The sequence below is a fragment of the Pleurotus ostreatus genome, assembly GCF_014466165.1.
Source record: "Pleurotus ostreatus strain PC9 chromosome Unknown scaffold_3, whole genome shotgun sequence".
Lineage (NCBI taxonomy): Eukaryota > Fungi > Basidiomycota > Agaricomycetes > Agaricales > Pleurotaceae > Pleurotus > Pleurotus ostreatus.
This window is the reverse complement of record NW_023503158.1, coordinates 2741672-2754809: the sequence shown is the minus strand read 5'-3', so window position 1 is coordinate 2754809 and position 13138 is coordinate 2741672. Positions and strand designations below refer to the sequence as shown.

General features: G+C 50.3%; 6 protein-coding genes across 6 annotated transcripts; 4 read left to right on the top strand and 2 right to left on the bottom strand.

The window, feature by feature from the left end:
• Positions 1-58: 58 nt before the first annotated feature.
• On the top strand, positions 59-1990 carry PC9H_005539 (uncharacterized protein; the record flags this gene model as incomplete). Its single annotated transcript, XM_036775103.1, has 1 exon — positions 59-1990. One exon carries the CDS (start codon positions 59-61, stop codon positions 1988-1990), a length of 1932 nt encoding a protein of 643 aa, XP_036633605.1.
• A 361-nt stretch (positions 1991-2351) lies between these two features.
• Positions 2352-6437, top strand: RAD16 (DNA repair protein rad16; the record flags this gene model as incomplete). The annotated part of the gene is made up of 24 exons (XM_036775102.1): positions 2352-2648; positions 2699-3322; positions 3376-3582; positions 3643-3653; positions 3702-3770; positions 3819-3942; positions 3994-4022; positions 4075-4168; positions 4218-4389; positions 4437-4496; positions 4552-4577; positions 4627-4749; positions 4802-4955; positions 5011-5032; positions 5089-5296; positions 5361-5624; positions 5677-5737; positions 5796-5908; positions 5964-5973; positions 6025-6119; positions 6173-6226; positions 6282-6308; positions 6359-6376; positions 6432-6437. The coding sequence occupies 24 exons, from the start codon at positions 2352-2354 to the stop codon at positions 6435-6437; spliced, it is 2868 nt and encodes a 955-aa protein (XP_036633604.1).
• Positions 6438-6813: 376 nt separating this feature from the next.
• On the bottom strand, positions 6814-8019 carry PC9H_005537 (uncharacterized protein; the record flags this gene model as incomplete). Its single annotated transcript, XM_036775101.1, has 1 exon — positions 6814-8019. The coding sequence occupies one exon, from the start codon at positions 8017-8019 to the stop codon at positions 6814-6816; it is 1206 nt and encodes a 401-aa protein (XP_036633603.1).
• A 443-nt stretch (positions 8020-8462) lies between these two features.
• On the top strand, positions 8463-10852 carry PC9H_005536 (uncharacterized protein; the record flags this gene model as incomplete). Its single annotated transcript, XM_036775100.1, has 15 exons — positions 8463-8507; positions 8557-8577; positions 8629-8719; positions 8770-9091; positions 9146-9251; positions 9311-9378; positions 9479-9685; positions 9740-9794; positions 9856-10094; positions 10167-10302; positions 10357-10412; positions 10475-10509; positions 10571-10635; positions 10688-10715; positions 10770-10852. 15 exons carry the CDS (start codon positions 8463-8465, stop codon positions 10850-10852), a joined length of 1557 nt encoding a protein of 518 aa, XP_036633602.1.
• Positions 10853-10998: 146 nt separating this feature from the next.
• Positions 10999-11508, top strand: PC9H_005535 (uncharacterized protein; the record flags this gene model as incomplete). The annotated part of the gene is made up of 1 exon (XM_036775099.1): positions 10999-11508. One exon carries the CDS (start codon positions 10999-11001, stop codon positions 11506-11508), a length of 510 nt encoding a protein of 169 aa, XP_036633601.1.
• Positions 11509-12241: 733 nt separating this feature from the next.
• On the bottom strand, positions 12242-12627 carry TAD2 (tRNA(adenine34) deaminase; the record flags this gene model as incomplete). Its single annotated transcript, XM_036775098.1, has 3 exons — positions 12242-12312; positions 12364-12467; positions 12524-12627. 3 exons carry the CDS (start codon positions 12625-12627, stop codon positions 12242-12244), a joined length of 279 nt encoding a protein of 92 aa, XP_036633600.1.
• Between the last annotated feature and the right edge of the window lie 511 nt (positions 12628-13138).

The following is a 13138-nucleotide window of genomic DNA, read 5'->3' as shown; positions in this document are numbered from 1 at the left end:
AAGGTATGTCGGCCAAGGAATTCTGAAATGTCATGGCTGATCTCTTTTACTTGGCAAGATGTATTCTACTTCCCCTCCGTACGCGGTTGCAGGCCAGCAAGCTTCACTTCCTCAGCAACAACCATATGGTGGTTCGGAGGGAGTCGGATATGGAGTTTCTCGACAGGCTCCCAGCGGGCCAAGCCTTCCTGGTACTCGAGCACCTACTCGTGCTGAGATGTTGTACGCGAGTTACAAGAAGCCATCCACAGTTGATGAGAAGGAAGATCTTCCACGATCTCCGTCTGCGGCATCTTCTACTACTTCCCCCGAGTCCGATACTACCAGTCCCCCTACGACCTCACCCATCGAATCGACCCCTCCCGAGCCCCTGCAAAACAAGGCGAAGGCACGCTCGAACCGATTGTCCCAACGTCCGGATGCTTATAGCTCAGCGCAACCTATTCTCCCGGTTAAAATCACTTTTGACCACTCTGACAATGCACCCCGACGATCGTCTGAGCCATTACCGGCAGCATCACTCTACAGTTCGCGAGTAGCGCCTCCGCCTATATCAGGTCCAAGGCCTTTGACTTCGAGCGGCTCCGGGGGCGGCCAGCCATCTCTTCATCGAGGTCAGAGTTATAGTGGTCCCCCCGATCCAGCGTCCCACCACCACCGCTATCGTTCGGCGACGGAATCCCTCCCTCCAAGGGCCGAGGGACGATCAATACATTCAGTTGCTTCTCCTGCCAGCAACTCAACAGGTATGAACGCCCCTACCTACACGCCACAAATTAGTCGACATTCCAGCGCTAGTGCCAGTGCTGCATACCCCCCGTATTCTACGACGTCTCCTCAAAGCCCGCCTCCGTTTCCCCCTTCTATTACGCCAGCAACCAGCCAAGCGTCTTATCAGTACTCGTCACAGACGTCTCCGTTGCAGTATTCATCACCCCCTATGTCGCCCCCACCTCAAACCCCTGCCAACGGCGTCCCTGTGCAAGGGATGTACCAGCCTGTCTCCCCTCCGCTCCAAGTTCCAGTCGTAACCCAATCCCCAGCTACCGGGCCGCGTTCCTCTACCCTGCTACAGGATACTGGCAAGGCCGCCGCCGCTACTGTCGGTTCAACCCTGGGCCGTATAGCTCTGAAAGTCGCGCTGGGTAGCGTAGGAGATGTTATAGGTGATGCTATTGGTAGTGTTGCGAGCGAGGCCATCAGCAGCATCGGAGCAGATGCCGCTACTTCTGCCTTTACTGACAGCGGCGTTGTTGATGGCCTCGCTGCGGGCCTTACCGCTGGGGCCGGCTTCATGGACCCATCCAGTTTTCTTGCGGCTGGGATGCTTGGTGGAGTTATGACTAGCGCTTTCTCTGGCGATGCCATGTCAGGACTGACTGAGAGCTTCGCTGGACTTTCTACGGCGGACCCTGCAGCCTATGGCGGCTACAGCACAGACGCGTTCCAAAATTACCAAACTATCATGGAATCAATTCAAGCAAATCAGCCTTCTTACGCCGATACTTATTCACAGATATTGCAGGCGCAACAGGCCCAGCAAAACGCGGCTCAAAGCCAATTCGAAAGTATCTACCAATCCCAACTCCAGAGCCAGCAAGATCTCATGCAACAAATCATGCAACAAGCACAAACCACCCAAGCCGAAGCGTACAAAACCCAGATGGAGATGTACCAGAATATCCTAGAGCAGTCGCAGTCTACATCCCAGCCACAGTATCAACAAAATCAGTCCCCTTCGCAGTACCAATCGCCGTCTCAGCACCAATCACCCTCACAATATCAATATCAACCTCAACAAAGCAACCACGCTCAACAATCGTATCACAATCCATACGGTAATTCATACCAAACCCAGAGTCAGTCAACGCCCAACGTTGCTCAGCACCCCCCAGCCCATGGACGGCCTCCCGCACATCACAGCGCGACGTCGCCTTATCCGTCTAGCTATCGACCACCCCAAATGGCCCATCCGCATGGCAGACGCTAGTAGGAACGCGTGTGCGATGGACTAACGTAAATCAACTTATTCGCCTTGTGGACACTCCTTCTTGATCATATACCTGTACCACCTTAGTACCTTCTGAGGTTGCATCTTGATGTGTCTACACGCTATGTGTTGCCTCGTTCGATGCAAATGACTTACAGACCGAAAGCCCCCTTGCTTGAGAGCATTGAACGACTTCACAAACGTGACACCGACCACGCTGTGACAAAGGGCACATGTTGTGACATAGCGTTCATATTACAATACCAATCTAAATAGGGTCTCACGCGCTCCCCCGGAAATTTGGCATCGCTTTGTTTTTTGACTCATCACGGCCACCAGTGAACCCTCAGCATTGTAGACGATGGCTCGGGTAACAAGGCAATCGGCGAAGAAGGCCGTTACAGCGTCGCCGTCGACGACAACGAGGACAGGTACGCCAGTCTTTAGTGCCACAACCTCGGTACCAGAGACGCCGGCAACATCCAACGACGAGGAGGCGGAAGTCAAGACTGTCCCCGTAACAAGGTCAAAGAGACGGGCACGAAGTGAAGATGATGATATAGATGGCGAACTAGCACTGCCAAAACGCCCCACAAAGCGAAGGGCAATTTCGCAGGTCTTCGTTGAAATACCTTCAGTGGTCAGGGCTAAAGGCAAGGTGAGTATTTGTTGATGTATATATGCGATTCATCTCAACATTATATCTAGGGGAAAGCGAGAACTGTATCACCCCCATCCGACAACGACGACGAATTGGTGTCTGAACACGGACTCGAGTTTGAAGAGCAGTCATTTAGTAGCAGCGGATCAGAATTTGAAGATTCTGATAACGAGGATGTCGAGCCTTCAGACACCAGACTAAGCACACGCCGTACTCCTCGCAAGGATGAAGACCAAGAGGCGCTCCTTGAGTTAGAAGAATCTGACGCCGAGGAGTTGATGCTTCGTGCTGCCATTGTGCGCTCGCTAGGAGGCGCTCGTAGCGGTGAAGGCTCTTCCTCGAAGAATGCTGCGGCGCTGTGTGCTGCAGCAGCCGAGCGCCGAATTGCTCGCGCGAATCTCCAAGACAACATTGAGTTTGAGCTCAACAGCGATGACTTGGATGAAAGCGCTTCTGAGTCGGAAACAGAGGAAGAACCTTTGTCGAAAGGGAAGGGTAAGGCGAAGGTCACCAGTGCGAAGGTCAACGACACGTCTCGCAAGAAGAAAATGACGCTGGCGCAACTTCGTGCGGAGCGAAGGGAGCAAGCAAGGATCAAACGACTCGAGAAGAAGGCTAACTGGAAAGAAGAACGAGAACTCATACGCAAATTGGGCCGCAAATTGACTCATGTAAGTAAAGCATGCTCCGAGCAAGAGTATGTAGGATACTCAATTCTTTATAGGCCGAGAAGTCCACCGTCGCTCTTCACAAATTCCACCCTGAGTTGAAAGACGTATGGGGAGATTTGGAAGCTAGCATTGAGATTATTACGCCCCAGAAAGCGGAGCAACCCGCAAACCTCAAGGTGACGCTTCTGCCCTTCCAACAGGAGAGTCTCTTCTGGATGCGAGAGCAAGAGAAAGGTATTTGGGGTGGTGGTATGCTGGCGGTATGTCACTGCTTAATCTGGCATGCACTCACTTCTTTGACGTCTTTTACAATCCACCAGGATGAGATGGGGTACGTGTTCTTTGGCTGATCCATGGGCTCCCTACTCATAATATTTAGTATGGGGAAGACCATCCAGATTATAGCGCTCCTTGTCTCGGATCTGAAAGCGCCCAATCTGGTTATAGCGTGAGTCGTATCATCTTCTTGTGCCACCTGCTTTAATATTTAATCTAGTCCGACTGTGGCTATCATGCAATGGCGCAATGAGATTGCGACACACACTGACGGCCTAAAAGTTCTTGTTTGGCATGGATCTTCTAGGGAGACCAACGTCAAAGAGATGGCGAAATATGACGTGGTAAGCTACCTTCACTTAATCCGATGTCTTCCATTTACCCATCATATATAGATTTTGACAACTTACGCCGTAGTTGAAAGGTAACAAAGCTTTACGGCTACCTTACTGGTTGGACTGATTTTTATCAACTAGCTGCTTCCGCAAACAGGAAAGCGGCTTCACTCGCAAAGGCTTTAAAGTGCGAGAGGTCTCTCCAGTCCATCAGATCCAGTGGAACCGAGTCATTGTGCGTTTCTTATCCTTCCGCCTCTCAGCTCTTATTAAGATCTGCTCAGCTCGACGAGGCTCACAATATCAAAGAACGGTCCACTAACACGGCGAAGGCTACATTCGAGCTGAAGGCAAATTATCGCTGGTGTCTGTCGGGTACTCCGCTTCAGAACCGCGTTGGTGAATTATATAGCTTAGTGAGATTCTTGGGTGGCGATCCATTCTCTTATTATTTCTGTAAGTCTTACTTTAAGTTTTCAGGGTCGTCACTGATGATCCCTCAGGCAAAAAGTGTGATTGCAAGTCTTTGCACTGGCGCTTTTCAGACAAACGAAACTGTGATGGTAAGTTGAACGACGAGGACAACGAACGACGAGACTCACCTGCCATATATTGTAGACTGCGGTCACAGTCCAATGCAGCATGTGGGTGCCTTGGGTCTTCTGATAGTCTCGGTCCTCAATTTCTTCTTAGACTTGTTTCTGGAACAACGAGATTCTGACTCCTATCCAAAAGAATGGAATGGTTGGCCCTGGCAAGATCGCGTTCAAAAAACTCAAAATCTTGCTCGACCGTATGATGCTTCGCAGGACGAAGGTATCTTGAGACGCATCTTACGGCCACCCCTCCGTAACTGATACTGACACAGCTTCAACGAGCGGACGACCTCGATCTTCCACCTCGCACTGTCATCGTTCGCAGAGATTATTTCAGCCCGGAAGAAAAGGAACTATACTTGTCACTTTTCTCCGATGCCAAACGCCAGTTTAATACCTACCTTGATCAAGGAACGGTGCTGAATAGTAGGTCTCTTTCTATGTCCTTGGATGACTTGCGATTACTGAATTCCTGTATCAGACTATTCTAATATTTTCAGTTTGTACGTTCAATCTTTGATCTTGAAATTAATCGGAATTGATCTAATTCGGTATCAAGATTAACGAGGATGAGGCAGATGGCATGCCATCCTGATCTCGTACTCCGAAGTAAGACTAATGCTCAGGTCTTCGTGCCGGAAAATGGCGAGGCCACCGTGTGCAGGCTGTGCAACGATATTGCTGAAGATGCAATCCAGTCAAAATGTCGCCACATCTTTGATAGGGAGTGTATCAAGCAATATCTAAATACTGCCATCGAGCAAACGGTACGTGTCTCAGATTCCCGCCTCTTTGCAGAGTTGCCAGTTGCCCAACTCATGACATCTACAGCCAAGTTGCCCGGTGTGCCACCTTCCTTTAACTATTGATCTGGAAGCTCCTGCCCTTGAGATTGAAGAGAATATAACCGCCCGACAGGGAATCCTCGGGCGTCTTGACCTCTCTACGTGGCGCTCTTCCTCCAAGATTGAAGCCCTGGTCGAAGAATTGAGTAACCTTAGGATGCAAGACTCGACGACTAAAAGCCTCGTGTTTAGTCAGTTTGTCAACTTCCTCGACTTGATCGCTTTCCGTCTACAACGAGCTGGCTTTAACGTAGGGTTCTCACGTTAGCATCGGCTTCGAGCACTTGATAAATTTTTTATAGATATGTCGGCTGGAAGGCACCATGACTCCTGCGGCTAGAGATGCGACTATCCAACACTTTAGTCTGTCCTTCTCCGTTGTTTCCCAGGGGAGCGCATCGCTGATTTTGACAATGTGCAGTGAATAACGTAGATGTTACTGTATTCTTAGTCAGTTTGAAGGCAGGTGGTGTGGCCCTCAACCTGACGGAAGCCTCTCGTGTATACCTCATGGATAGTTGGTGGAATCCAGCGGTATGTTATCCTACCTGACTAATCAACAACTCGTAACTGAGCTTTTATTTTCTAGGTTGAATACCGTAAGTGGTTCAACAATGTGGTGGGAAAATCACATATTGACGATATTACAGAGGCTATGGATCGCATCCATCGCTTAGGCCAGCATCGGCCCGTAAAGGCAATCAAACTCGTCGTTGAAGATAGCATCGAAAGCCGCATCATCCAGGTACATGGAACGGGACTCCTACTGCTATGCCACAGCGCTAAATCCCTCTACAGCTTCAGGAGAAGAAATCCGCCATGGTCGATGCTACATTGTCGACAGATGACTCCGTAAGTGTCCCCCTCACGCCGGCCTTTTTTTCTCATATTCAAACCGCTACTTCAGGCCATGGGCAGATTGACGCCGGAAGATGTAAGTACATTCCTTCTCAAAAAATCTACTCATTTACTGACGCGAGGTAGTTGGGGTTCTTATTCAGGGTACGTTCTTTTCTGAGGCTTATTGGCCTACCCTATACTAACTTCGTCTACTTAGTTGTGAAGGGGCAGGAAGGTGATTTATACCAGCACTCTATCAGTTTGTTTCGACGTCGGTATGTTACTTGTGCTAGTGTAAGATGTCGGGAGAAATATAGACGAGATAGATGGAAGTCCTTCAAACTTCATACACAGCACGAGATGTTTGCTGCTTGAGCTCGAGTGCGCGACGTCGTGGCCGACGGTATCGTCCTGTTTATGTGATTGCAGCAGCGGCCTAGTAACCGTATCAGAGATATACGGTTGAAATTTGTCCCAATCTCATGGTTCGAACTGTTCGGCATGATTGTCATTGTGTGATATGAAGAGTAGAAAGAAACATAGAAGCTCGATATCAAAACAAAATCGTAGTCTTACGCCTTCACTGACATCGCACCGATTTATGCACTAGAACGAAGCCTCTCCTTCAAGGCTTTCAGTTCTTCCTCGAGCGCTTCCCGTCGCCGCACTTCCCCGCCATGTAGATTCTCCCACTTCCGCACCTCCATCTGATGGCGCCGTTCTTGTTTCTCCCTCTCCGCCTTATCGGCAGCGTGCCGGTCTTGCCACTCCGTCTGGGCTTCGTAGTATCGACTCTCCCATTGGTCCTTGGCTTCCTTGTGCTCCTCCTTGGCTTCCTTGTACTCCTCTTTGGCTTCAGCATACATTTTCTCCCACTTCTCCTTGTCTTGTTTGTATCCGTCCTTGTCCTGCTTGTATCCGTCCGCATACTGTTCCAGCCTCCTCTCAGTCTTCGCCCACGTCGCCTTCTCCTCTGCCCATGCCGCCTTTCTCTCCTCCCATTCCGCCTTTCTCTCCGCCCATTCCGCCTTTCTATCCTCCCATGCCGCTGCCCTTTCCTCCCATACCAGCTCCATGGTCTTCTTTTCAGCTAACGCGCTCCGGGACCTCTGATAGAGCCGACCCAGTTCCTCCTTCTCTGCCACGACTGCTTTGAGCTGTTCCCCGTGCTTGCCGAAATCGATGGCAAGAGGCTCCACCCTTCTGGCTTGGAAGAAGTCTGACTTGCCGGACGACGAAAGCGATCGAGGGCGCGGGCCACTGAACCTCTGTGACCCCTGGCGCGATCGGGCGGGGGAGTCTGATTCGGTGGATGCAACAGACGAGGTTTTGCGTAGATATCGAGAGAACTCGGGAGATTTTTCGACTGTGTCGGCAGCGATTTTGATGACCTTGTGAAGGTCGAGATCGTACGCCTTAAGCTCTTCGGTGAGATTAGCATCGCCCTCCTTCAGCATGGCGGCGAGTTGGGACGCGATCTCATTCCTGTCACCCTCCGATTCCGAGGACGTCAATTTTTCGACTTGTGCGCTGATTTCGGCTGAACCCAATTTCTCTTGAATTGTAGCTAGAGTCGCGTCAAGTCCTTGAGTCTTGAGGGAGGCTTTCGTGTGAATCGCAACATTCAAAATCGCTGATAAAGTATCAGGAAATCTGCGGCCAGGCTCTATAGAAATGTTGGCATGTGCTGGGGTAGATGTGTACATGGGGTTTCCCCCGGTCGCGATGGCAGTGGTCTTCACGAGCTGGCGTCCTTCGTCACCTGCCGATGGGGAGAAAGTAGAACTGGGGGTAGTATGAGCCATGGTAGATATGGACCCAGTCATTCGTTTACGGGATCGTTTTGCTGAATTGCTGAAGAGATGGGGGTACTGATACTGAAGAAAGACGGGGGCAGGTCCATTTAACGTAGATTCCAGAACAGGGGGAGATCCTGCGCGTGTAGGCCGCATTCCCAAGTCAGTTTGATTATCGATAGTATGATAATCCGATGGTGAGTCACTTTGCGCAGAACTCCTGGAACACTGGAACGTTTAGAGGTTCAAAATGTCGTCGAAACGAGGCAGTAAGTGGCTGTGTGGTTGTGGGTCCATCATTGTTCTAAACAAGATAAGATAATCAGTTCAAAAGTCTTGGGCGCCTAACGTCGGACATGTGAAAGATCTACGCCCAATCGGACCACCTGCATTCGTCTTCCGGTTCGCCATTGAACGGAACGCTCACAGTCTCTCTCACTTCAACGTCCACAATGTCTAAAGTACTCAAAGAATATACCTCGGAGGAGGTGGCCAAGGTATTCACACTTAACCCTACCCAAAGTATCGTGCTTATTTAGAGTTCAGCACAATCGTGAAGGCGATTTGGTCAGTTTACCCCGCCTTTGCCCCTGTATCCAACCACTGAACTGGGTGTAGTGGATTATCATAGACTCCAAGGTCTACGACGTCTCGCGCTTCGCAGACCTCCACCCCGGTGGCCCAACGGTTCTCTTCGCTGAGAGCATTGGTGAGCAGCCCACAGAATTGCCTAAACTCAGGGCGTTAACTCGGGATCAGCGGGACAGGACGCTACACAGGCGTTCTTTGGCCTTCATAGACATGAGGTGCTTCTCAAACCACAGTTTGCGCGTCTGCAAATTGGCAAAATCCTCGGAGAGGAGGAGGTTATTAAAGCGCCAGTTCCCGGCGCAATCTCAGAAGTTCCATACGCCGAACCAACTTGGTTAACAGAGGGATATCATTCCCCCTACTATACTGATAACCATAGAGCATTCCACAAAGCTCTACGGACCTTCATGATGGAAGTCGTGCAACCGGAGTCTGCTCGCTGCGAAGAGAGCGGTAAACGGATATCGCAAGAGGTGATTGATAAAATGAGGTAAATTTAACCGCAATTCGTGGTGTTACTTTCAATCTTTGACCTCTTACTCAGTGAACAGAATGTCATCGCTATGCGCCTGGGGCCGGGGAAACACCTCGGGGGGCGTTCCTTGATGGGGGGCATCGTGAAGCCCGAAGAATTTGATTATTTCCATGAGGTACTTTACTTTCAGCGTGATTCCAACGTGCATCCGCTCACTGTGTGCCTCTCCCACAGATGATCATAAACACCGAGCTTGCCCGATTCGGAACTAGAGGAGCAGTCGACGGTAAGACCATTACCCAGTCATTCAAGGGCGTAACTAACAACACCGTTACCCCCCCTTTAATCCAGGGTAAATACGATTCATCTATGCATGTGTCGGCCGCTTACCTTTCTTTCCAGTCTACTCAACGGTCTTGTGATATCCTTGCCGCCCGTTCTGAACTATGGTTCACCCGAACTCCAAGCCAAGGTGGTCCCAGAGGTCCTCTCAGGGAAGAAGTTCATTGCGCTAGCTATTAGCGAGGCATTTGCTGGTAGTGATGTCAGTGGTATACAGACCACCGCGGTCCGTGATGGGGACTATTGGGTCGTAACGGGCACTAAGAAGTACATTTTCATCGTATAATGCACGTCGTCATCGAGGGCTTATTGTTTCCTTAGATGGATCACAAATGGAACTTTCGCTGACTACTTCACCACTGGTTGTCGAACAGAGGTCAGTTGACCCTCGCTGCCATTCTTGCCCGTTAGTTAATAATACTCTCATGTTGTCATAGACTGGGTTCACAGTCATACTCATCCCACGCGGAGAGGGAGTGTCCACAAAGCCGATCAAAACCTCGTATTCCCCTGTGGCCGGAACCGCCTACGTCGTCTTCAACAAAGTCCGCGTGCCAGTTGCCAACACTCTCGGCAAGGTCGGCGCCGGCATGTCCGTCATCCTTACCAACTTCAACCACGAGCGGTGGATGGTCGTCTGCACCAGTCTTGCAGCACAGCGTCTTGTAGTGGAAGAGTGCTTGAAGTAAGCGTGATTTCTGATAAATCTGTATCGAAGAGACGGTGTACTGAAGTTCTTGCTTCGTAGGTGGTCGTCACAACGCTATGTCTTCGGGAAACCTCTTCATTCGCAGGCAGTCATCCGTGCCAAGTTGGGGCAGATGATCTCCCGCGTCGAGGCGTGCCAGAACTGGGTTGAATCGATCACTCACCAGATGAACAACGTAAGCCACCATTAGCTTGCCCATAAATATCCGACTGACCTTATACTCTAAAAGATGACGTACAATGAAATGTCTAGCAAACTCGCTGGGCCCATCGGTCTCATGAAACAGTAGGCATTCAAATTCGTAAAAAAACCCAATGGAAATGCTGACCACAAGTCACCCCATACAGATTCGTTTCGCGAACTGCTCGTGAAACAGCTGAGGGTGAAGGCGTTTGATGCTCCGTTTTCGAACTTATGTGTAACTATTGTTTGCTCTCGCACAGATGCGACGCAAATATTTGGTGGGCGTGCGCTGACCGTGACTGGTATGGGCAAGGTCATCGAGAATGTAAGCCAAATTTCGTATACGCCAACAACACCTAACAGCTACTTGGTTTTAGTATCACCGAACTTCAGGCTTCGATGCGAGTGAGTGTATAAGACATGCCTTCCCAAGACGTTGAACTCACATTACACATGTAGTTCTTGCTGGCGCCGAGGATGTTCTTGGGGACTTGGGAGTGCGTCAAGCAATGAAGAAAATGCCAAAGGATGCACGCCTTTAAGCCCACGATGTGTCGATGCAGGTCTCTCATTTAATTTACTCGAATAGGCGAGGAACATCAAGGTGTATCATTCAAAGTAGGTTGAGAACTCGAGGCATTCGTAGACTCTTTATCAATCAATATACAGATACTGTAAATAGTCCTGCATGATCGTACACGGCCATAGGTCGTTTGCCGCAGATCACAACACGTACAACCAATACCCAATGAAAGCTAGCAAAGGAAGGAAGAGTTTATTGTCAAGTATGAAGCAACTAAGGCGATTGGCTCCACTAGTACTTGGAGTCGGGGGCGCACTGGCCGCACCTGAAGCTGCGGTAACACTTGACGAAACAGTAATAGGGAGGGAGATCGAGCTGAGGGAGATCGGGAGAGGTGCTGTAGCCGTTGCACCCGGGGGCGAGGCTTGGCTTGGGGCTTGGGACGTGATTGCGGGTATAGACGACCCCAACGAGGCAGGACTAGAAGGCGCAGCGCCCGAGTTGGAGGTTGAAGCAGTCCCAGCGGGCACCGAGGCTGTCGACACTCGCGTGGTAGTCGCCATAGTGCTAGCGATGACACGATTAGCGTCTTGGCCTGGAAGTGTCAATTTAGGGATCGGTTGGCCGGCCCTTGAACACGCCGCAAACAAGGCTATTGATGAAGGGAGTGGTTGAATTTTACTCGGGAAGGCATCCAAGAAAGAGATGAGTTACTTACTGTCGATCGCAGTTTGAAACGGTGCGAAGTTGGTTATTTCAATGGCCTGACCGAAGCATCTCACACAATCGGCATAGCCATTCGCAAAAACATCGGTGCAGCACTTCCCAACGGTGCATTGCTGCAAAGGACCAAACCGTGTCAGTTCCCAGACAATCAGCGAAGCCATTCGGTTTGAGCTTACCGATGCGATGATGCTGTTTATGGGGATGCACTGGTCTGCACAAGCACCAGGGATGTCCGCCTGACGCATAGCCAAATAGTTCAGATGATCATTTGGCAATGCTGACGAAAAGGCGATCTGGAAGATCAGAAGTATCGCAAAGGAGAACATGACGACTCGGGGTGTCCGTTGCTTCACAAATGAAAGCTGTAGAACGTGAAGAGGTCAAACTGGGTTGCGGGGTGGAATCGAAGAAGGGCAACATGGCCAAACTGGCCACTGTGTGAACGAGGGCCATGTTTTCGAAGCTGCCGATGGGAATGGGGGGACCAGCCAAAGAATATAACTACAAAGAGTCAAGCGGACATGAATGACAGTTCGAGCACGTCCGCACTGGGAAAACATCATGAGGAACTGATGATGTGCTATTCCGGGAAGTGCCCCTGTACAGCATTATTGTAAGGGTTAAAACGTTAACCGGGGAGTGATTTCGAGAATGACATTCGTTTTTTAGAAGCGTCGTGTAATTATGGCTTGAGAGCCGCCGGTTTTATCTCGGTTTTCAGAACACGGTTAGCCTTTGACTTGGGCATGGGTGCTGCATCGGAATCAATAAATGATAAGAGATGAAGACACAACGATGTGTCACCATTAGAGTTCTCTGTGATGTAGAACCTTCTCAGGATCAGTATGGCTTCTTCACGCATGTATCCGCTGGTCGCTGCATATGATGAATGGGTCGGATGGGGTAACCTAGAGGCGATTCAAACAGTGAGTGTTCGCACACCTTCACGTTAACAACTTCGTACTGGGAATTTACTCCAAGGACGCTCCCACAGCCGCCGAATCGATCGTTCTCGCATCCAAAGAGTACTTGCTTGATACCCATCTGCCGCAATGCAGAAGCGCACATTATACACGGTTCCACCGTCACGTACAACGTGGTCTCGGACAGTGGGTAATGCATTCGTGTCCCAGGTAGTGTGAGAGCCGGGTCGCTCAAAATACTGTCAATGGCTTCCAGTTCCGCATGTCTGGTAGCCTACAATACTGCTTCAATAGACACGCGGCTGTTGGAAGGGACGGGCTTGCATTGCGAAGCTCGTTGGTCCGGTTTCTGGCCTTCGCGATAATTTTGCTATCGCGTACAAAAACGCAGCCCACGGGGACCTCTCCTGCTTGAAGCGCCTCTTCTGCCATATTCATTGCTTCTTGCATCCATGTGAGGTGGAATTCCCTCTCAGCAGCAGCATCAGCCGAGGACATGATGGTGGCAGGAAAAGAAAGGCAGGCGCTTATTGGTGGCGCCAAAAATAAGAAACTTCCAAGTTCATACTGAGTTTTCAATCTTGGTTGCCACAGTTAACGTCTGCGGATCGTCAGGAGTACCCTCGAAAGCAAATCAAAAGAAGGATGCATTATAC